At 40.3% G+C, this 25,463-nt stretch overlaps 2 protein-coding genes across 2 annotated transcripts in view; one reads left to right on the top strand and one right to left on the bottom strand.

The window, feature by feature from the left end:
- Window positions 1-20,063, bottom strand: part of LOC130284128 (serine protease 27-like) — a 52,848-nt gene extending 32,785 nt beyond the window's left edge. Inside the window, exon 1 of the mRNA XM_056534156.1 lies at window positions 19,968-20,063. The gene's annotated coding sequence lies outside the window, so the exon portion shown is untranslated. The remainder of the gene's footprint in view (window positions 1-19,967) is intronic.
- LOC130284126 (RING finger protein 112-like) lies at window positions 1,281-25,444 on the top strand. Its single transcript, XM_056534154.1, has 13 exons — window positions 1,281-1,437; window positions 6,322-6,604; window positions 7,021-7,215; window positions 7,588-7,725; window positions 8,399-8,503; window positions 10,413-10,463; window positions 10,589-10,645; window positions 10,730-10,816; window positions 19,944-20,067; window positions 20,281-20,411; window positions 22,322-22,375; window positions 22,680-22,754; window positions 23,734-25,444. Exons 2-13 carry the CDS (start codon window positions 6,329-6,331, stop codon window positions 24,241-24,243), a joined length of 1,803 nt encoding a protein of 600 aa, XP_056390129.1. The 5' UTR covers window positions 1,281-1,437; window positions 6,322-6,328; the 3' UTR covers window positions 24,244-25,444.
- Window positions 25,445-25,463: the final 19 nt, after the last annotated feature.

Genomic DNA, 25,463 nt, shown 5'->3' with positions numbered 1-25,463 from the left:
CAATCATGTAATTTGTGTTGCCTGATAAGTTATTCAGGAATAGTGTATTATATAATGATAAACATAGTAGCCATGATACATGATATAGATATATCTATCACTTATGGTGAATGTAATCACACATAGACAATACAGGTTATAATTAAAGGACATCTGCAGCGTGATTAACACTTATCCCCTATCCACAGGATAAGTGTTTGATCGTGGGGGGTCCAACTGCTGGGACCCCCTGTGATCTCCTGTACGGGGCCGCGGCTGTCCCGTGCAGGGGGCGTGCCGGCCGCAGCATAATGTTGCAGCCAGCACGCCTCCTCCATACATCTCTATGGGAGAGGCGGGGAGGCAGCGTTCGTGCCTCCCCGTCTCCCCCATAGAACTGTATGGGGACGGGGAGGAGACGGGGCGTCACCATCGACCTCTAGGTTGACACTACGCACTTTAGCGCTCACCATGAGCGCTAATGGTGGCGCCCCGTTAGGGAGACCGCAGGGGTCCCAGTGGTCGGACCCCCCGCAATCAAGCACTTAAGTGTCATACCGCTGCAGTTGTCCTTTAATGATTAGCTTTGATGTCATGTGACTAGCCCTGATCTCCTTACACACACCCACCAGTCATCATTGGATGATCTGATGTTTGTTGGGTGGGCCTTTAAAGCATACCCATCAGATGCAACAAAAAAACATTTTTTTTAATCTATCACTCAGTGCCTAATCCTGACCATGTACATCTAATATTTATGTGTCTAGCAGCTTTATTTATTTATTTTATTACACTTTTAATTTATCTAACTAGTCTGAATTCCTCTCAAAGGGAGGGGGTGTGGCCTCATTGTGCAGGTCTCGGCCCCCTCCCTCAGTATGCTGTCTGCTCACATCTCCCCTAGCATTAGCAAAACTACAACTCCCAGCATGTCCTCACTGACAGTAGCGGGACACAAGCTGAAAGTGGGAGAATTTTTCCTGCGCTCACAGCTGTCAATCAAGGAAGTGTGTCCATGACATAGGTGATGACTCATGGACACAGCAGGACTAGTATGTGTCCAAACAGGTGGGGGGGGGCAGTTGTTTGACTGGATTGTTCTGTATGAAATACTGAATATTTTCTAATGAAAACAATTGCAAAACCTATTGGTTATACATGCTTTACAACATATCAAAAGTTTTTGTATCTGACAGTGCCCATTTAAGTCAGAAAACAAGCTAAAAGCAGATGTAAGGAGGACAGAAAGGAGAACAGAAAGAGAACTGAGGTAAACAGAAAGAGGAACCCAATCCTCATCACAGAAGTTCCTAGAAGCTACTTGAAGGGGCAGAGCCATGAAGAGTCAGAGAGAGAACTTGATCCAATGAGCCCATTCTTCTCTAATAACTGGTTATGACTACAAGTGTTTCTATGGACCCCGGGCAGCCATCCTCCTTTAATCCAGAAGTACTTTCGGTAAGATACACAGGTTTCTTATTTGATTTAGTTACCTCCTTTTAATGTGGATGGAATTATGCTTTGGGGAGGAGCAGACCGGGCTTATATATAACCTCAATTATGAGATGGTAATAGTAGTTTATGAGCCACACCACCTTCTACTGCAGATGAACGGGGCGCATCTTATGGGGATCAATGCAATGATCATATTGTATATTAACAATGTCTGTTGGGATCTTCCCACGATATAATAATTCTCACAAGGAAACTTAATTTAAGTCTTCCTAATTAGTAGCGTGCAATAAATTATATATTTAGTACTGTATCTTACCAGGAATAGTTGTGGTTAGAATTGGGCGGGGTTTACTCCCATTTTATACATGTAACATACCCATTAGATATCATGTAATGTGATGATCTCTACCCAAAGTAATCTACTGATATGTGAACTAACCTACGTCTGTGATTAAGATAAATCTTAATAAATAACTTACTTATATATAATTTTTGTCCAACATTACGTCATTGATATTCTTTGTATAATGTCATTTATCACGGTCTGTTTATTACTCTTTAATGTTAATCAATTGCAACCAATAAATGTACATATATTTTTTATAATAACTGCATTATTACTTTATTATATTGCAAAAGTTACTTTTACCAATACCTCAAAGAACTCATATCTGGGGAAATAGTCAGGCCCCGATATGGTGCATTACATTGTTTGTATATTTTTGGCAATAAAGAACGGTCATAATATTTTTTATATTTTTTTTACCATAATTCATAATTAATAAACAAGTTATTAACCCCAACAATACAGGAGTGTATAGTGTATAGATATAAGGAGTATACAGGAGTGTACAGTGTATAGACATAAGGAGTATACAGGAGTGTATAGTGTATAGATATAAGGAGTATACAGGAGTGTATAGTGTATAGATATAAAGAGTATACAGGAGTGTATAGTGTATAGATATAAGGAGTATACAGGAGTGTACAGTGTATAGATATAAGGAGTATACAGGAGTGTATAGATATAAGGAGTATACAGGAGTGTATAGTGTATAGATATAAGGAGTATACAGGAGTGTACAGTGTATAGATATAAGGAGTATACAGGAGTATACAGTGTATAGATATAAGGAGTATACAGGAGTGTACAGTGTATAGATATAAGGAGTATACAGGAGTGTACAGTGTATAGATATAAGGAGTATACAGGAGTGTATAGTGTATAGATATAAGGAGTATACAGGAGTGTATAGTGTATAGATATAAGGAGTATACAGGAGTGTATAGTGTATAGATATAAGGAGTATACAGGAGTGTATAGTGTATAGATATAAAGAGTATACAGGAGTGTATAGTGTATAGATATAAGGAGTATACAGGAGTGTACAGTGTATAGATATAAGGAGTATACAGGAGTGTACAGTGTATAGATATAAGGAGTATACAGGAGTGTACAGTGTATAGATATAAGGAGTATACAGGAGTGTACAGTGTATAGATATAAGGAGTATACAGGAGTGTACAGTGTATAGATATAAGGTGTATACAGGAGTGTACAGTGTATAGATATAAGGAGTATACAGGAGTGTACAGTGTATAGATATAAGGAGTATACAGGAGTGTACAGTGTATAGATATAAGGAGTATACAGGAGTGTACAGTGTATAGATATAAGGAGTATACAGGAGTGTATAGTGTATAGATATAAAGAGTATACAGGAGTGTACAGTGTATAGATATAAGGAGTATACAGGAGTGTACAGTGTATAGATATAAGGAGTATACAGGAGTGTACAGTGTATAGATATAAGGAGTATACAGGAGTGTATAGTGTATAGATATAAGGAGTATACAGGAGTGTACAGTGTATAGATATAAGGAGTATACAGGAGTGTATAGTGTATAGATATAAGGAGTATACAGGAGTGTATAGTGTATAGATATAAGGAGTATACAGGAGTGTACAGTGTATAGATATAAGGAGTATACAGGAGTATACAGTGTATAGATATAAGGAGTATACAGGAGTGTACAGTGTATAGATATAAGGAGTATACAGGAGTGTACAGTGTATAGATATAAGGAGTATACAGGAGTGTACAGTGTATAGATATAAGGAGTATACAGGAGTGTATAGTGTATAGGTATAAGGAGTATACAGGAGTGTACAGTGTATAGATATAAGGAGTATACAGGAGTGCACAGTGTATAGATATAAGGAGTATACAGGAGTGTACAGTGTATAGATAGGAGTATACAGGAGTGTACAGTGTATAGATACAAGGAATATACAGGAGTGTACAGTGTATAGATATAAGGAGTATACAGGAGTGTACAGTGTATAGATATAAGGAGTATACAGGAGTGTACAGTGTATAGATATAAGGAATATACAGGAGTGTACAGTGTATAGATATAAGGAGTATACAGGAGTGTACAGTGTATAGATATAAGGAGTATACAGGAGTGTACAGTGTATAGATATAAGGAGTATACAGGAGTGTACAGTGTATAGATATAAGGAGTATACAGGAGTGTATAGTGTATAGATATAAGGAGTATACAGGAGTGTATAGATATAAGGAGTATACAGGAGTGTACAGTGTATAGATATAAGGAGTATACAGGAGTGTACAGTGTATAGATATAAGGAGTATACAGGAGTGTACAGTGTATAGATATAAGGAGTATACAGGAGTGTATAGTGTATAGATATAAGGAGTATACAGGAGTGTACAGTGTATAGATATAAGGAGTATACAGGAGTGTACAGTGTATAGATATAAGGAGTATACAGGAGTGTACAGTGTATAGATATAAGGAGTATACAGGAGTGTATAGTGTATAGATATAAGGAGTATACAGGAGTGTATAGTGTATAGATATAAGGAGTATACAGGAGTGTACAGTGTATAGATATAAGGTATATACAGGAGTGTACAGTGTATAGATATAAGGAGTATACAGGAGTGTACAGTGTATAGATATAAGGAGTATACAGGAGTGTACAGTGTATAGATATAAGGAGTATACAGGAGTGTACAGTGTATAGATATAAGGAGTATACAGGAGTGTACAGTGTATAGATATAAGGAGTATACAGGAGTGTACAGTGTATAGATATAAGGAGTATACAGGAGTGTACAGTGTATAGATATAAGGAGTATACAGGAGTGTACAGTGTATAGATATAAGGAGTATACAGGAGTGTACAGTGTATAGATATAAGGAGTATACAGGAGTATACAGTGTATAGATATATATATATGTAAGGATATATGGGTATATATAGGGTAGGGAGGATATATAGATATTTTGGGGTCCTCCTTGTTCCTCTTATGCCTCGTTCTCTCCCGTACAGGTCACAGTTATGGGGGTGACTGCGCTCATCATATGGGGGGCAGCACCTCTAAAGCTTCTTTCACTCTATAAAATTATTCCATTTTAAAGATCTGTCCAAAGTTTCATCTGAAAATCAGCAGAAAAACGTCCATTAGAAGATCCCATTATAGTCTATTGGAATTTTCTAACAGACGGTTTAACCCGTTATAGTCCGTTAGTAATAACGGCCATTATTTTGTGACGGAAGATAGTAACGGGAGAAATAGTTCATGCATGGGGGCAGTCAGGAGCCTCATATACACAGGGTGTATATAATGTAAAGGGGTTTCCCGTGTTAGACCACAGATAACGGATCGTGATGAGACTACAGGGGGGCAAAAAAGTATTTAGTCAGCCCCCAATTGTACAAGTACTCCCCTTATAAAGATGAGGCTGTAATTATCATCATAGGTTATAACCTCAACTATGAGACAGAATCGGGGAAAGAATACAGGAAATCACATTGTAGGATTTATAATGAATGAATTGGTAAATTCCTCGGTAACATAAGTATTTGGTCACCTACAAACAAGTAAGATTTCTGCCTCGCAGACCTGTAACTTCTTCTTTAAGAGTCTCCTCTGTCCTCCACTCGTTACCTGTATTAATGGCTCCTGTGTGAACTTGTTATCAGTATAAAAGACACCTGTCCACAACCTCAAACAGTCACACTCCAAACTCCACTATGGCCAAGACCAAAGAGCTGTCGAAGGACACCAGAAACAAAATTGTAGACCTGCACCAGGCTGGGAAGACTGAATCTGCAATATGCAAGCAGCTTGGTGTGAAGAAATCAACTGTGGGAGCAATTATTAGAAAATGGAAGACATACAGGACAGGGGACATATATCATGAGATTTTGAATGAAAACCTCCTTCCATCAGCAAGGGCATTGAAGATGAAACATGGCTGGGTCTGTCAGCATGACAATGATACCAAACACATCGCCCCAGGAACAAAGGAGTGGCTTCATAAGAAGCATTTCAAGTTCCTGGAGTGGCCTATCCAGTCTCCAGATCTCAACCCCATAGAAAACCTTTGGAGGGAGTTGAAAGTCTGTGTTGCCCAGTGATAGCCCCAAAACATCACTGCTCTAGAGGAGATCTGCATGGAGGAATGGGCCAAAAGACCAGCAACAATGTGTGAAAACCTTGTGAAGACAGAAAACGTTTGACCTCTGTCATTGTCAACAGAGGGAAAATACTTGTTTTCCACCATAATATGCAAATTAATTATTTAAAAATCAGACACTGTGATTTTATGAATTTTTTTTTCTCCTTCTGTCTCTCATAGTTGAGTTTATATCCTATGATGGAAATTACAGCCTCTACCATCTTTTTAAATGGGAGAACTTGCACATTTGGTGGCTGACTAAATACTTTTTGCGCCACTGTATAGCAGAGCCGAGTGTGTCATGTCCAGCTTCCATGTGTAAGACCAAATATGTTGTTAGTGTGTAACATTCCTTTATTTCTCTCCCCCCCCCCCATATATCTGTGTTAGGGCGGCCATGTCCCATGAAAGGTCTGCACATTTCTCCAAAATAGAAGAGGATATCATCTGCTCCATGTGCCTCACAGAGTTCAATGACCCGGTCTTTATCACTTGTGGCCACACCTACTGCAAACCCTGCATCACATCCTACTGGTCCACTACACCGATCCTGGGTTATCGCTGCCCAGAATGCAGGAAAGTCTGTCAGAAAGACCAACTTATACCGGCCTACCGCCTCAAGAATGTGGTGTCAACGGTTCAGCTGGCCGCCAAAGAAGCACAGCCCAAACCGGTAAATGAAAGCGCATTGTATGAGGGTGCGGGGTCTAGGTCAGGTGAGTCCAGGCCGACCTTATTGCCAAAGGTTTCTGGATACCATTCCGTTATATATAGTACAAACCTGAATAAGATACGCAGCACAGATGTTACCTGTATTATGTGAGCTATTTAGGGACCGCCATGGGTACCTTCACCGCCTTAGTAATATTTAATAAATGATCCAGTTGAAAGGAAAGTAATTGTCCCCCTTGATATTTTAGCTGGAATCACAGTGGACAGCCAATTATAGTGTAGGGAAACATCTGTAGGTCTCCAGACCATCTGGTACTTTCTCAACGATCGGCTTTACGTCTTCATTCGAAAGATTTTTAACAACAATATAAAATAAAATAAATGTTTGTGTCATTTTCATGAATTTTGTATCCTTAGGCTCCGGCTCATCCCGTTCAGCTGGTCTACACCGATCTCCACAGGCAATTGTGGTTGGATGAAACTGCTGTGGACAGATGCTTTGTGGACAGTGAGGTTTCAGGTTACCCCCTGTGCCTCATCTGTGCGATCGGGGAGAAGAGGAAAGGAAAATCCAGCCTATTGAATTACATACTGAGAGCCCTTTACAACCTGGTGAGGAGTCATCACCTGCAGAGGGCGATATAGTGTACAGCATGGGATCGAAGGGGTGACTAGTTCCCACCTAAAGCAGTGGTCTCAAACTGTGGCCCTCCGGATAGTGCGAAACTTCAACTCCCAGCATGCCCAGACAGTCAATGGCTGTCCGGCATGTTGGGAGTTGAAGTTTTGCAAAATCTGGAGAGCCACAGTTTGAGACCACTGACCTAAAGCTAAAATAGTATTGTCTGTGTAAAGGGGGGGTCCTCCATATGGTTACATTGCCCATGTGGAAGGCGTACCGTACAGAGAGAGGGATCCATCTATAGTATAGAGCATGTCCACAATATCATTTATAATGGATTAACTTGATTTTTGTGTGTGTAGGAGAAGGGTCAGTCGGTCAGCCTAGGGGGAGCCGATGAGACCCTGTCTGGGTTTAAATGGAGATCCGGGACAGACAGTGTCACCAAGGGGATATGGGTGTGGAGCAAACCATTCATCCTGGAGCGGAACGGTGAAAAGGTAAAGAGCGCAACGTATCTCTCTCCTTGGATCTCTCCACCTAGAGTCCAGGACAGGGGAGATTTGAGCTCTTATTTGTCTACTCTGACACATTGTAACAAACCCTAAGACTGTGTGAATTTATGGAGGATTGACAATGGAGAATCCAGTTGCTTCATTTGCCTCTTTATATTGTACATGATTTCCATCATCTTTCCTCTTACGTGGTCCTCACCTTCTCTTTCTCATCTGTATAGATTGTATAGGATTTCCATCATCTTACCTCTTATGTGGTCCTCACCTTCTCGATCCCCCCCTATAGATTGTACACTGTTTCCATCATCTTACATGGTCCTCACCTTCTCTTTCTCCTTCCTATAGATTATATAGGATTTCCATCATCTTAACCATTTACGTGGTCCTCACCTTCTCGTTCTTCCCCTATAGATTGTACACGGTTTCCATCATCTTACGTGGTCCTCACCTTCTCGTTCTCCTTCCTATAGATTATATAGGATTTCCATCATCTTACCTCTTACATGGCCCTCACCTTCTCGTTCCCCCCTATAGATTGTACATTGTTTCCATCATCTTACGTGGTCCTCACCTTCTCGTTTCCTTCCTATAGATTATATAGGATTTCCATCATCTTAACCTCTTACGTGGCCCTCACCGTCTCATTCTCCCCCTATAGATGGCCGTGTTCGTCCTGGACACAGAAGGGTCGCTGGACATTGAAAGTGATCGGGAGACCTGTATCAAGCTCTCTGCCCTGTCCATGCTCCTCAGCTCCTACCTGGTATGTGAGCTGATAATACAATCTCCTACATCTCTTCTTCCTTATGTCCTAGGGATCTGGGGGTTAGTTATAGGGATCAACCGATTATTAGTTTGGCCGATATTATCAGCCAATATTCACGATTTTGGGCGTTATCGGTATCGGCAATTACCTTGCCGATAATCCGATAATGCCCCCCCCCCCCCCGCACCGCCCCCACCGCACCGTGACCGCCCAACCACACCACGTCGCACCCCCCCACTGCACCACCCCGGCCCCATTGCCTCCCTCATCCCCGGTTTTATAATTACCTGTTCCCGGGGGCCGGGGTCCACGCTACTTCTGGCTCCTGCTGCGTCCTGCGTTACGCTGTGTGCAATGACGACTCAGGAGGACGACACCGGAGCCAAATGTAAAGTGGACCCCGGGCCCTGGGAACAGATAAATATAAAACCGGGGATTGGGGAGGCAATGGGGCCGGGGCGGTGGGGGGTGCAACGCTGCGCGGTGCGGTGGAGCGGGGATAGGACTCAGGAGGACCCCTGGACAGGCAGGGGGAGAGAAGCGGGTGGCGGCAGTGGCCTATGGCACTGCAAAAGCCGCTGCAGTTCATTGATTTAAAGCGCCCGCTTTAAATCAAAATAGCCGATAACTTATACCGGAATATCGGTATAAATTATCAGCTATCGGCCCTAACCTCCACAGATTATCTGTATCGGCCCTAAAGAATCGATATCGGTCGATCCCTAGTTAGTGAACATGGTCCTCGTCTGGGTTACACCATCCATAACATGAGCCCAAACCTCAGGAGTTGAAGCTGAACAGTTTAGATCTACTTTTTGAAAACTATTGGTGCTTTCATGAAACCAATGAGCTCAGTTCATAGAAGCTCCGCCCAGGCCATAGGTCATAGAAGATTTGAGAGGATTTGCCCTCTTGGTGTGGGCCGGAGACATTACACATGACCACTGCAGCCGACCCTAATCTGATTGGGGAACTTTAGATAGTGGAAGTGAAGTGGCTTTGCTGGCACAGCCAGGGCTTTATTTGCTGCACATCAGGTTTCAGCTGGAAACTGGGATATACTATATTAGGCCAAGCAGGAGGCTGACATTCAGGTCCACATTACTCTGCCTAGGGCCAGACTATCTGGACCCAGCCCTCTGAGAAGAGCAGGATGGACTTAAGAGACTCCATCCTCAGACCTTCTTGGAGCTTCTACATAGCAACTGAGCTGAGAGGAGTCATGTGACCAATGTTCCATGCATTCTTACAGATGCGATACACCAGTGATGGCAGTATAGAGCAAAATGTTGAACGTAATACTACAGTGGCACAGGAAATAGCAGGTTATACAGGTTCAGCTCACAATACTCGGATGGAAGTTTAGACACTTGGAGAGAGAACCCCTCAACCATACGACAACTATTCACCTGGTAGCTGGGTGACAGTACAAGGACACTGCGGGCTGCTTGTCCCAGCAAATAATATCCATCCCCCATTTCCCAGTATCTCCAGTATGAGGGTCCAGGGTAGTTTCATTTAAAGGGGTATTCCGACTTTATACATAACATGTATGATCGCAGGGGTTCCGCCGCTGGGGACCCCCGCGATCTCGGTGCAGCCCTTTGCATTCTGTGCTGCCTCTGAGACGGGGACGTGATGTCACAGCCACACCCCTAGTGACTTCATAACATAGACAAGAATGGAGGGGGAATGGCGTGACGTCACTAGGGGGCGTGGCTGTGACATCACCATCTCGGAGGCAGTACAGAATGTTGGGAGCAACACCGAGATCATGGGGGTCCCAATCGGCGGGACCCCTGCGATCATACATCTTATCGCCTATCTTTTGGATAGGGGAGGGGATGAAGGGTCATTTTTCATTTTTCATGAATATCTTCCAATGTAACGCGTTTTTGTTCCTCAGATCTTCAATGTAAACACGAGCTTGAAAACCACGGAGCTGGATTATCTTGAGGTACGGTAGATTACTGTGTCGTTACAGTGTACCAGTCTATTATATCCATCACTGGTCAGAAGGTGGAGTGACGGCCCCTCGGCCCATGTGACCTTACTGACCGCCATGTGTCTGTGTCTTCTCAGATGTATCTCCATGTCTCGGAGCTCACAGGGGAATCTTTCTCTCTACAATATCTACAGGTGACTATTACTCCGCGTCATACAGAACATTTGCGCTCTGGTTCCTTCGTTATTTATGTTTTTTTCTTATGTTTTATATCCCAGCACTTAAATATCCTGGTTCGGGACTGGAATGATCCCGACAACTGCGGACGAGAAGCGGCGAAGTCCTATATAGATCACGAGACTGAGGTACGTGAGGATACGGCGCCGTACGTGATCCAATGAGGACGCCACGAGAATCAACACAACCCAACAATCTGGAGCCATAAATATCAGGGCATCATGGCGGACAAGGGAATTTAATGATGGGAGTGATACATTATGTAGGATGATGGGAGTGATACATTATGTAGGAGATATGTAGATTAGATAGGATGATGGGAGTGATACATTATGTAGGAGAAATGTAGATCAGATGCCAGGGATGATGGGAGTGATACATTATGTAGATTAGATGTCAGGGATGATGGGAGTGATACATTATGTAGATTAGATGTCAAGGATGATGGGAGTGATACATTATTTAGGTTAAATGTCAGGGATGATGGGAGTGATACAGTATGTAGATTAGATGTCAGGGATGATGGGAGTGATACATTATGTAGATTAGATGTCAGGATGATGGGAGTGATACATTATGTAGATTAGATGTCAGGGATGATGGTAGTGATACATTATGTAGATTAGATGCCAGGGATGATGGGAGTGATACATTATGTAGATTAGATGTCAGGGATGATGGGAGTGATACATTATGTAGATTAGATAGGATGATGGGAATGATACATTATGTAGATTAGATGTCAGGGATGATGGGAGTGATACATCATGTAGATTAGATGTCAGGGATGATGGGAGTGATAAAATATGTAGATTAGATGTCAGGGATGATGGGAGTGATACATTATGTAGATTAGATGTCAGGGATGATGGGAGTGATACATTATGTAGATTAGATAGGATGATGGGAGTGATACATTAAGTAGATTAGATGTCAGGGATGATGGGAGTGATACATTATGTAGATTAGATGGTCAGGGATGATGGGAGTGATACATTATGTAGGAGATATGTAGATTAGATGGTCAGGATGATGGGAGTGATACATTATGTAGATTAGATGTCAGGGATGATGGGAGTTATATATTATGTAGATTAGATGGTCAGGATGATGGGAGTGATACATTATGTAGATTAGATGCCAGGGATGATGGGAGTGATACATTATGTAGATTAGATGTCAGGGATGATGGGAGTGATACATTATGTAGATTAGATGTCAGGGATGATGGGAGTGATACAGTATGTAGATTAGATGGTCAGGGATGATGGGAGTGATACATTATGTAGGAGATATGTAGATTAGATGGTCAGGATGATGGGAGTGATACATTATGTAGATTAGATGTCAGGGATGATGGGAGTTATATATTATGTAGATTAGATGGTCAGGATGATGGGAGTGATACATTATGTAGATTAGATAGGATGATGGGAGTGATACATTAAGTAGATTAGATGTCAGGGATGATGGGAGTGATACATTATGTAGATTAGATGGTCAGGGATGATGGGAGTGATACATTATGTAGGAGATATGTAGATTAGATGGTCAGGATGATGGGAGTGATACATTATGTAGATTAGATGTCAGGGATGATGGGAGTTATATATTATGTAGATTAGATGGTCAGGATGATGGGAGTGATACATTATGTAGATTAGATGCCAGGGATGATGGGAGTGATACATTATGTAGATTAGATGTCAGGGATGATGGGAGTGATACATTATGTAGATTAGATGTCAGGGATGATGGGAGTGATACAGTATGTAGATTAGATGTCAGGGATGATGGGAGTGATATATTATGTAAATTAGATGGTCAGGATGATGGGAGTGATACAGTATGTAGATTAGATGGCAGGGATGATGGGAGTGATACATTATGTAGATATTAGATGTCAGGGATGATGGGAGTGATACATTATGTATATTAGATGTCAGGGATGATGGGAGTGATACATTATGTAGATTAGATGGTCAGGGATGATGGGAGTGATACATTATGTAGGAGATATGTAGATTAGATGGTCAGGATGATTGGAGTGATACATTATGTAGATTAGATGTCAGGGATGATGGGAGTTATACATTATGTAGATTAGATGCCAGGGATGATGGGAGTGATACATTATGTAGATTAGATGGTCAGGATGATGGGAGTGATACATTATGTAGATTAGATGCCAGGGATGATGGGAGTGATACATTATGTAGATTAGATGTCAGGGATGATGGGAGTGATACATTATGTAGATTAGATGTCAGGGATGATGGGAGTGATACATTATGTAGATTAGATGGTCAGGGATGATGGGAGTGATACAGTATGTAGATTAGATGTCAGGGATGATGGGAGTGATACATTATGTAAATTAGATGGTCAGGATGATGGGAGTGATACAGTATGTAGATTAGATGTCAGGGATGATGGGAGTGATACATTATGTAGATATTAGATGTCAGGGATGATGGGAGTGATACATTATGTAGATTAGATGTCAGGGATGATGGGAGTGATACATTATTTAGGTTTGATGTCAGGGATGATGGGAGTGATACATTATGTAGATTAGATGTCAGGGATGATGGGAGTTATACATTATGTAGATTAGATGCCAGGGATGATGGGAGTGATACATTATGTAGATTAGATGGTCAGGATGATGGGAGTGATACATTATGTAGATTAGATGCCAGGGATGATGGGAGTGATACATTATGTAGATTAGATGTCAGGGATGATGGGAGTGATACATTATGTAGATTAGATGTCAGGGATGATGGGAGTGATACATTATGTAGATTAGATGGTCAGGGATGATGGGAGTGATACAGTATGTAGATTAGATGTCAGGGATGATGGGAGTGATACATTATGTAAATTAGATGGTCAGGATGATGGGAGTGATACAGTATGTAGATTAGATGTCAGGGATGATGGGAGTGATACATTATGTAGATATTAGATGTCAGGGATGATGGGAGTGATACATTATGTAGATTAGATGTCAGGGATGATGGGAGTGATACATTATTTAGGTTTGATGTCAGGGATGATGGGAGTGATACATTATGTAGATTAGATGTCAGGGATGATGGGAGTGATACATTATGTAGATTAGATGTCAGGGATGATGGGAGTGATACATTATTTAGGTTAGATGTCAGGGATGATGGGAGTGATACAGTATGTAGATTAGATGTCAAGGATGATGGGAGTGATACATTATGTAGATTAGATGTCAGGGATGATGGGAGTGATACATTATGTAGATTAGATGTCAGGGATGATGGGAGTGATACATTATGTAGATTAGATGTCAGGGATGATGGGAGTGATACATTATGTAGATTAGATGTCAGGGATGATGGGAGTGATACATTATGTAGATTAGATGTCAGGGATGATGGGAGTGATACATTATGTAGATTAGATGTCAGGGATGATGGGAGTGATACATTATGTAGATTAGATGTCAGGGATGATGGGAGTGATACAGTATGTAGATTAGATGTCAGGGATGATGGGAGTGATACATTATGTAGATTAGATGTCAGAGATGATGGGAGTGATACATTATGTAGATTAGATGTCAGGGATGATGGGAGTGATACATTATTTAGATTAGATGCCATGGATGATGGGAGTGATACATTATGTAGATTAGATGTCATGGATGATGGGAGTGATACAGTATGTAGATTAGATGTCAGGGATGATGGGAGTGATACAGTATGTAGATTAGATGTCAGGGATGATGGGAGTGATACATTATGTAGATTAGATGTCAGGGATGATGGGAGTGATACAGTATGTAGATTAGATGTCAGGGATGATGGGAGTGATACATTATGTAGATTAGATGTCAAGGATGATGGGAGTGATACATTATTTAGGTTAAATGTCAGGGATGATGGGAGTGATACAGTATGTAGATTAGATGTCAGGGATGATGGGAGTGATACATTATGTAGATTAGATGTAAGGATGATGGGAGTGATACATTATGTAGATTAGATGTCAGGGATGATGGGAGTGATACATTATGTAGATTAGATGTCAGGGATGATGGGAGTGATACATTATGTAGATTCGATGTCAGGGATGATGGGAGTGATACATTATGTAGATTAGATAGGATGATGGGAGTGATACATTATGTAGATTAGATGTCAGGGATGATGGGAGTGATACATCATGTAGATTAGATGTCAGGGATGATGGGAGTGATAAAATATGTAGATTAGATGTCAGGGATGATGGGAGTGATACATTATGTAGATTAGATGTCAGGGATGATGGGAGTGATACATTATGAAGATTAGATAGGATGATGGGAGTGATACATTATGTAGATTAGATGTCAGGGATGATGGGAGTGATACATTATGTAGATTAGATGTCAGGGATGATGGGAGTGATACATTATGTAGATTAGATGTCAGGGATGATGGAAGTGATACATTATGTAGATTAGATAGGATGATGGGAGTGATTCATTATGTAGATTAGATGTCAGGGATGATGGGAGTGATACATCATGTAGATTAGATGTCAGGGATGATGGGAGTGATAAAATATGTAGATTAGATGTCAGGGATGATGGGAGTGATACATTATGTAGATTAGATGTCAGGGATGATGGGAGTGATACATTATGTAGATTAGATAGGATGATGGGAGTGATACATTAAGTATATTAGATGTCAGGGATGATGGGAGTGATACATTATGTAGATTAGATGTCAGGGATGATGGGAGTGATACATTATGTAGATTAGATGTCAGGGATGATGGAGTGATACAGTATGTAGATTAGATGTCAGGGATGATGGGAGTGATACATTATGTAAATTAGATGGTCAGGATGATGGGAGTGATACAGTATGTAGATTAGATGTCAGGGATGATGGGAGTGATACATTATGTAGATATTAGATGTCAGGGATTATGGGAGTGATACATTATGTAGATTAGATAGGATGATGGGAGTGATACATTAAGTAGATTAGATGTCAGGGATGATGGGAGTGATACATTATGTAGATTAGATGTCAGGGATGATGGGAGTGATACATTATGTAGATTAGATATCAGGGATGATGGAGTGATACAGTATGTAGATTAGATGTCAGGGATGATGGGAGTGATACATTATGTAAATTAGATGGTCAGGATGATGGGAGTGATACAGTATGTAGATTAGATGTCAGGGATGATGGGAGTGATACATTATGTAGATATTAGATGTCAGGGATGATGGGAGTGATACATTATGTAGATTAGATGTCAGGGATGATGAGAGTGATACATTATGTAGGAGATATGTAGATTAGATGTCAGGGATGATGGGAGTGATACATTATGTAGATTAGATGTCAGGGATGATGGGAGTGATACATTATGTAGATTAGATGTCAGGGATGATGGGAGTGATACATTATGTAGATTAGATGTCAGGGATGATGGGAGTGATACATTATGTAGATTAGATGTCAGGGATGATGGGAGTGATACATTATGTAGATTAGATGTCAGGGATGATGGGAGTGATACATTATGTAGATTAGATGTCAGGGATGATGGGAGTGATACATTATGTAGATTAGATGTCAGGGATGATGGGAGTGATACATTATGTAGATTAGATGTCAGGGATGATGGGAGTGATACATTATGTAGATTAGATGTCAGGGATGATGGGAGTGATACATTATGTAGATTAGATGTCAGTGATGATGGGAGTGATACATTGTGTAGATTAGATGTCAGGGATGATGGGAGTGATACATTATGTAGATTAGATGTCAGGGATGATGGGAGTGATACATTATGTAGATTAGATGTCAGGGATGATGGGAGTGATACATTATGTAGATTAGATGTCAGGGATGATGGGAGTGATACATTATGTAGATTAGATGTCAGGGATGATGGGAGTGATACATTATGTAGATTAGATGTCAGGGATGATGGGAGTGATACATTATGTAGATTAGATGTCAGGGATGATGGGAGTGATACATTATGTAGGTTAGATGTCAGGGATGATGGGAGTGATACATTTTTTAGGTTAAATGTCAGGGATGATGGGAGTCATACATTATGTAGATTAGATGTCAGGGATGATGGGAGTCATGCATTATGTAGATTAGATATCAGGGATGATGGGAGTGATACATTATGTAGATTAGATGTCAGGGATGATGGGAGTGATGCAGTATGTAGATTAGATGTCAGGGATGATGGGAGTGATACATTATGTAGATTAGATGTCAGGGATGATGGGAGTGCTACATTATGTGGATTAGATGTCAGGGATGATGGGAGTGATACATTATGTAGATTAGATGTCAGGGATGATGGGAGTGATACATTATGTAGATTAGATGTCAGGGATGATGGGAGTGATACATTATGTAGATTAGATGTCAGGGATGATGGGAGTGATACATTATGTAGATTAGATGTCAGGGATGATGGGAGTGATACATTATGTAGATTATATGTCAGGGATGATGGGAGTGATACATTATGTAGATTAGATGTCAGGATGATGGGAGTGATACATTATGTAGATTAGATGTCAGGGATGATGGGAGTGATACATTATGTAGATATTAGATGTCAGGGATGATGGGAGTGATACATTATGTAGATTAGATGTCAGGGATGATGGGAGTGATACATTATGTAGATTAGATGTCAGGGATGATGGGAGTGATACATTATGTAGATTAGATGTCATGGATGATGGGAGTGATACAGTATGTAGATTAGATGTCAGGGATGATGGGAGTGATACATTATGTAGATTAGATGTCAGGGATGATGGGAGTGATACAGTATGTAGATTAGATGTCAGGGATGATGAGAGTGATACATTATGTAGATTAGATGTCAGGGATGATGGGAGTGATACATTATGTAGATTAGATGTCAGGGATGATGGGAGTGATACATTATTTAGATTAGATGCCATGGATGATGGGAGTGATACATTATGTAGATTAGATGTCAGGGATGATGGGAGTGATACAGTATGTAGATTAGATGTCAGGGATGATGGGAGTGATACATTATGTAGATTAGATGTCAGGGATGATGGGAGTGATACAGTATGTAGATTAGATGTCAGGGATGATGGGAGTGATACATTATGTAGATTAAATGTCAGGGATGATGGGAGTGATACATTATGTAGATTAGATGTCAGGGATGATGGGAGTGATACAGTATGTAGATATTAGATGTCAGGGATGATGGGAGTGATACATTATTTAGATTAGATGCCATGGATGATGGGAGTGATACATTATGTAGATTAGATGTCAGGGATGATGGGAGTGATACATTATGTAGATTAGATGTCAAGGATGATGGGAGTGATACATTATTTAGGTTAAATGTCAGGGATGATGGGAGTGATACAGTATGTAGATTAGATGTCAGGGATGATGGGAGTGATACATTATGTAGATTAGATGTCAGGATGATGGGAGTGATACATTATGTAGATTAGATATCAGGGATGATGGGAGTGATACATTATGTAGATTAGATGTCAGGGATGATGGGAGTGATACATTATGTAGATTAGATGTCAGGGATGATGGGAGTGATACATTATGTAGATTAGATAGGATGATGGGAGTGATACATTATGTAGATTAGATGTCAGGGATGATGGGAGTGATACATAATGTAGATTAGATGTCAGGGATGATGGGAGTGATAAAATATGTAGATTAGATGTCAGGGATGATGGGAGTGATACATTATGTAGATTAGATGTCAGGGATGATGGGAGTGATACATTATGTAGATTAGATAGGATGATGGGAGTGATACATTATGTAGATTAGATAGGATGATGGGAGTGATACATTATGTAGATTAGATGTCAGGGATGATGGGAGTGATACATTATGTAGATTAGATGTCAGGGATGATGGGAGTGATACATTATGTAGATTAGATGTCAGGGATGATGGGAGTGATACATTATGTAGATTAGATAGGATGATGGGAGTGATACATTATGTAGATTAGATGTCAGGGATGATGGGAGTGATACATCATGTAGATTAGATGTCAGGGATGATGGGAGTGATAAAATATGTAGATTAGATGTCAGGGATGATGGGAGTGATACATTATGTAGATTAGATGTCAGGGATGATGGGAGTGATACATTATGTAGATTAGATGTTAGGGATGATGGGAGTGATACAGTATGTAGATTAGATGTCAGGGATGATGGGAGTGATACATTATGTAGATTAGATGTCAGGGATGATGGGAGTGATACATTATGTAGATTAGATGTCAGGGATGATGGGAGTGATACATTATGTAGATTAGATGTCAGGGATGATGGGAGTGATACATTATGTAGATTAGATGTCAGGGATGATGGGAGTGATACATTATGTAGATTAGATGTCAGGGATGATGGGAGTGATACATTATGTAGATTAGATGTCAGGGATGATGGGAGTGATACATTATGTAGATTAGATGTCAGGGATGATGGGAGTGATACATTATGTAGATTAGATGTCAGGGATGATGGGAGTGATACATTATGTAGATTAAATGTCAGGGATGATGGGAGTGATACATTATGTAGATTAGATGTCAGGGATGATGGGAGTGATACATTATGTAGATTAGATGTCAGGGATGATGGGAGTGATACATTATGTAGATTAGATGTCAGGATGATGGGAGTGATACATTATGTAGATTAGATGTCAGGGATGATGGGAGTGATACATTATGTAGATTAGATGTCAGGGATGATGGGAGTGATACAGTATGTAGATTAGATGTCAGGGATGATGGGAGTGATACATTATGTAGATTAGATGTCAGGGATGATGGGAGTGATACATTATGTAGATTAGATGTCAGGGATGTTGGGAGTGATACATTATGTAGATTAGATGTCAGGGATGATGGGAGTGATACATTATGTAGATTAGATGTCAGGATGATGGGAGTGATACATTATGTAGATTAGATGTCAGGGATGATGGGAGTGATACATTATGTAGATTAGATGTCAGGAGTGATACATTATGTAGATTAGATGTCAGGGATGATGGGAGTGATACAGTATGTAGATTAGATGTCAGGGATGATGGGAGTTATACTATCATAGAGGGATTAGATTGTGAGCTCCTGTGGTTGATGAATCTATCACCACAATAATGGACACAGAATATTTTACGTTTCTTTTTATAGAAACTTCGGAAAAGCTCGACATACCACCGCGTGCTGGAGACTCTGCGCAGTCCGTCTGTGAGCGGCTTCCTCCTGCCGCACCCGGGGAAAGCGTTCCTGAGATCCAATCAGGGAAGGCTGTCAGGTAAGATGGCCGCCGCTCAGAAGAACTGTCCCTCCAGAGACCAATGGACAACGTTACAAACCATCGAGGGGACATTCTATGTGACAGATGCTGGAAATATGTGCAATGATGGAGAACGGATCAGTGATCAGTCCTGAGATCCAGGAGATCATCGGCCTCTTCTCTAGGACTGTAGTCTGGTGGATCCATAATCATTTCTCTATTAATTCACAGACATGGACGATGATTTCAGGGATCACATGATCACCTACGTATCGGACCTTGTGGGGGGCGTCTGGCTTCACCGCAAAACTGATGTCCATGGCGCGAAGATCACGTGTGGCCATTTGGGTCAAATGCTTAAGGTTGGATATGAGATAATAATAATTATTATTATTAATTAATATTATGTATTATTATTGGAATTGTTATTATTATCATTGTTGTTGTTATTATTATTATTATTATTGTTGTTATTATCATTATTATGGTTATCATTATTATTGGCATTGTTATTATTATCATTGTTGTTATTATTATTATTATTGTTGTTATTATCATAATTATGGTTATCATTATTATTGGCATAATTATTGTTATTATTGTTGTTGTTATTATTATCATTTTTATTATTATTATCATCATTATTATTATCATTGTTATTATCATTATTATGGTTATCATTATTATTGTCATTATAATTATTTTTGTTATTGTTGTTGTTATTATTATCATTTTTATTATTATTATCATCATTATTATTATTATCATTGTTAATATTATTGTTATTATTGTTATCATTTTTATTCTTATCAGTATTATCATTATTATTATCATTGTTATTAATAATACTGATAATAATAATAACAACAATGATAATAATATCATTGTTGTTGCTGTTATTATTGTTATTATTATCATTATTAATAACAATGATAAAAATTATGATGATGATGATAATAATGATAAGAGAAATAAAAATTATAACAATAATGATAATAATAGTAATGATAATAATAACGATGATGATAATAATAATATCGTTGTTGCTGTTATTATTATCGTTATTGTTATAATTTTTATTATTATCATTGTTATTATTAATAATGATGATTATAATAATAATAAAAACAATAATAATACTAATGATAATAATATCATTGTTTTTGTTGTTGTTGTTGTTAAAAATTAATAATAATAACAACAAAAACAATGATATTATTATTATTATCATTGTTGTTATTATAATGGTTATTATTATTATCATTATTAATAATAACAATGATAATGATGATAATAATTATAACAATAAAAATGATAACAATAATAATGATAATAATAATAATGATGATGATAATAAAAATAACAATAATAATAACAACAATGATAATAATAATAATATTATTTTTATTATCGTTGTTGTTATTATAATTATCGTTGTTGTTGTTATTATTATTATTGTTGTTGTTATTATTATTATTATCGTTGTTGTTGTTATTATTATTATCGTTGTTGTTATTATTATTATCGTTGTTGTTGTGATTATTATTATTATTATTATCGTTGTTGTTATTATTATTATTATCGTTGTTGTTATTATTATTATCGTTGTTGTTGTTGTTATTATTATTATTATCGTTGTTGTTGTTGTTATTATTATTGTTGTTATTATTATTATTATCTTTGTTGTTGTTATTATTATTATTATCTTTGTTGTTGTTGTTATTATTATTATCGTTATTGTTGTTGTTATTATTATTATCGTTGTTGTTGTTATTATTATCGTTGTTGTTGTTGTTATTATCATTATCGTTGTTGTTGTTATTATTATCGTTGTTGTTGTTGTTATTATTATTATCTTTGTTGTTGTTATTATTATTGTTGTTATTATTATTATCGTTGTTGTTGTTATTATTATTATCGTTGTTGTTGTTGTTATTATTGTTGTTATTATTATTATCTTTGTTGTTGTTATTATTATTATTACTATTATAATAATGATTTCTACTACAATACAGAACATTGCGCTGTAGTCATGTGGGTTCCACGCTGGAGGTCTTTGCTGTACAATAGACCTTACAAGTGCGGGGCTGAGATGGTTGTCAGGCTGTTCCCTCACATTGTATCAGTGCAGATATTGAGTTGAGTCCTGTCAGGATCCCATCACTCTATGAAGACTCAGACTCGGTCAGGCCGGGTGTTTTGGCCTCAGGATCTCTCATGTGATTATAAATGTTTTTTTCCACTTCCTTCTCACGAGTTTCTTATCTTTCAGGATTTCGTCAGCACTTTGCAGAGAGAACACTTCAGCTTTGCTTCTCCATTAGAGGTAACAGTGTAATGTCATCAGATGGCCACTAGGGGCAGCATATCAGGATGATAGAACGTACCCCCGATCTGCGCTAATCCAGTGAGATGAGTGGGCTCTGTGTAATGCTTAGTTTGTCCTGTGGTGGCGCTGCATAGAAAGTGACCACTTACCACTGGGCTTTCCTGTAGTTGATGATCCCTGGGGGTCCCGGCAGGAGGAGGAGCCTTTGTTATAAGACCCCAGTGTGCCCCATATTCATCCACACAAGACTATGAGACTCCTCTCTCTTTATTCACACTGACTCCTCTTTTTCTTTCTCCAGATGTTTTATGCACTTGAGAACATGAAAAACATGAAAAACACCGTTAAGAAATTCCAGGATTTTGTGGCAAAAGAGGTAACAGAACTTATCATACCGCTCAATATATTCTGTATCTCGGTCATTTCCCCTAAAGGGGTACTCCAGCCATAAACATCTTATCCCCTATCCAAAGACAGGCCAGTCCCCCCCCCCCCCTCATAACGTCACGCCCCCTTAATTCATGTCTATGGGAGGGGGAGTGATGGCCGTCACGCCCCCTCCCAAATACATGAATATAGGGGGCGTGACGTGACATCACTTCTCCAGTTCTGGAAACACAGAGGTTTCCGAGACTGGAGCAGCAGCCCGGCATTGAATGCGGACGCTGCACGGAGATCGCAGGGGGCCCCCCATGATCATACATCTTATCCCCCTATGCTTTGGATAGGGGATAAGGTGTCTCTCCAGCTGTGGCTCTGTTCAATATGTTCAAGCACTTTATTATGTTTAATATATTCACTGTGTATTATGTTATTTATGTACTGTACCTTTGAGAGAGATGCAGTGGTGATCAAGTGACCCTGTCTGCACAAGGGAACCCCCAAATTCTCCTTTATATAGTGTAGGGGGGGGGGGGAGTTGCCCAGTCTAGTGCAGATCTCAATCTGAGTACAGTGTGGAAAGGAGGAGGAAGATGTGTGTGGGGAATACTGAGGGAAGCCTAAAGAAAATCTCTGAATTAAGTCAGCCCCACCATTCTGTGTCAGCCTCACCATTCTGCGTCAGCCCCGCCATTCCCCATATTGCTCCTCCAGAGGTTGTGTCTGGTATTGCGTCTCTCCAGCTGTGGTTCTGCCCATAATGCCTGGACAGGCTTTGGTTGTCTAGGCATGATGGGAGTTGTAGGTTTGTGGAGCCATAGGTTGTGGAACACTGCCCTATAGCCATAGCGGGATGATGTCATCATTCTTACACGGTTTGGACATTGTCCTTGGTCTGGTAATTGGAGACCATAAATAAGTTCTAGTCCTCCCAGACAATGGAATGTAATGTGACCTCGTTGTGTCCTCCTCAGGCTCCCATGACTTCTTCTCCATTGAAAATCTTGAGGGTAACGACCTCTAAGATGCGGATGAAGGTCAGCGATGAGGCCTCTCGCCTTCTCCACGAGTATGGGCAGAGTCTGAGAGGCGACAATGACGCAGAGTGCCAGAAGCTCATGGACGAGACCAAGACTCTCTTGAACCAAGAAGTGGAAAAATTCTGTGACGAATACTCCAAGCGCTTCACCAAATGTGCCATCATGATGGGATGCGCAGTGGGGGGTGGGGTCCTTACCCTTGCCGGTGGTATCGCAGGGGCTGCTGTGGCTGGAGTCGTTCTGGCCTCTGAGCTTGCCATCATCGTGGGTGCAGTTGGGGGGAGTGTTGCCGGCGGGGCCATCGGAACTGGAGTTGGAGCAGGTGTTGGGAGTGTTATTGGGCATAAAGAGAAGAAAAAGGATCAGAAGACTGATGAGAGAAGTGAGTCAACAACTGAAGACACCCAACAGCTGGTAGTGAGTGAACAACTCCCATCATTGTAATGTCCACCAGCTCCTACCATGTGTGAGGCACTGCTTAATTTTACACTGTAGACAGACATCTCAATTTATTATAGAAACGTTATGGCCTCTTCCTTTTTAATGGGGCACAATGCCTTCCCATTCCTCTGGATAGAATGCAATAACCTTTTCCTGTAGGGGGCGCTTTACAGAATTGATTTTTATATGTGCATTTCATACATTTTTAATCTGTTTCTACCTAAGACAGCTGAGAAAAATAACAGGATGGCCACTACCGTGACCAAAAGGGATTCCCACAGAAGACCCTCAATGGATGGACGCAGCCCCCTCTTCCTTGGATTGGCCGCCGGGTATATGGATGGACTCTCCTCATCTTCAGCACTTTATAAGCATTGACTGTTCTTTCACTGAATGATTTCCAAAGATCCATGATCTTCTGCCTTGGGTCTTAATACTATGGCTATTCCTAAAGGGGTACTCCACCCCTAGACATCTTATTCCCTATCCAAACGACCGTCACGCCCCCTCCCATAGACTTGCATTGAGGGGACGGGGCGTGACGTCACACGTGGCGGAGTCGTGACGTCACAGACTTCCGTTCCGGTGGTCGGGATCCAGACCCTCCAGCGCTTCCGGAGCAGAAACAGGTTGGTGGCGCATGCTATATTGCGGGGGTCCCCAGCGGCGGGACCCCCGCGATCAGACATCTTATCCCCTATCCTTTGGATAGGAGATAAGATGTCTAGGGGTGGAGTAGCCCTTAATGCACAATTTACAGCACATGAATGCCAGCAATACTGCTTGTTGCCATTTTCCACAGGCGCCCATCCTGGAATATGGCCATTTTCATCAGTGTAGGGTTTCCCATTAAAATGTTTCACACCCTTTGCTGGAATCCAAAAGTTAGGGACAACTTTGAAGTCCTCATCAACGTTCCACACAAAGTCTTTGGAGTTTTCCTTTGAATAAATGTATTTTTTAAACCTCTTTTTCCGCCTGTTTTGTTGGCTTTCTGTCATACCGAGCCCACTGGTATGGAAGACCTTTGTGTGTAGTGACGTAGCAGCATGTGCCATCGACTTTCTCTGTAGCCAAGTGCATTGTCAATAGCGGCATTCCATGCCAGAGAGTTCAGGGTTTCTGTAACCAGCTCTTTGAACATCTGGCGCTCCCGCTTGGCGGACGGCTCGCCCTTCACCTGAGTGACGAACACACACGAGCCCCTCTCCATTCGGACTGAT

Source organism: Hyla sarda, chromosome 8, assembly GCF_029499605.1.
Source record: "Hyla sarda isolate aHylSar1 chromosome 8, aHylSar1.hap1, whole genome shotgun sequence".
NCBI classification, from domain to species: Eukaryota; Metazoa; Chordata; class Amphibia; order Anura; family Hylidae; genus Hyla; species Hyla sarda.
Note: the sequence above shows the minus strand (reverse complement) of the source record. Positions and strands in the feature narration are given on the sequence as shown.

Excerpts from the sequence above, each read along its gene's own strand:
- LOC130284126 (XM_056534154.1), top strand. The coding sequence starts at position 6,329 with ATGTCCCATGAAAGGTCTGCACATTTCTCCAAAATAGAAGAGGATATC. Across the intron at positions 20,068-20,280 it reads CAATCAGGGAAGGCTGTCAG|ACATGGACGATGATTTCAGG; the intron begins GTAAGATGGCCG and ends ATTAATTCACAG. Across the intron at positions 22,755-23,733 it reads AGGATTTTGTGGCAAAAGAG|GCTCCCATGACTTCTTCTCC; the intron begins GTAACAGAACTT and ends TGTCCTCCTCAG.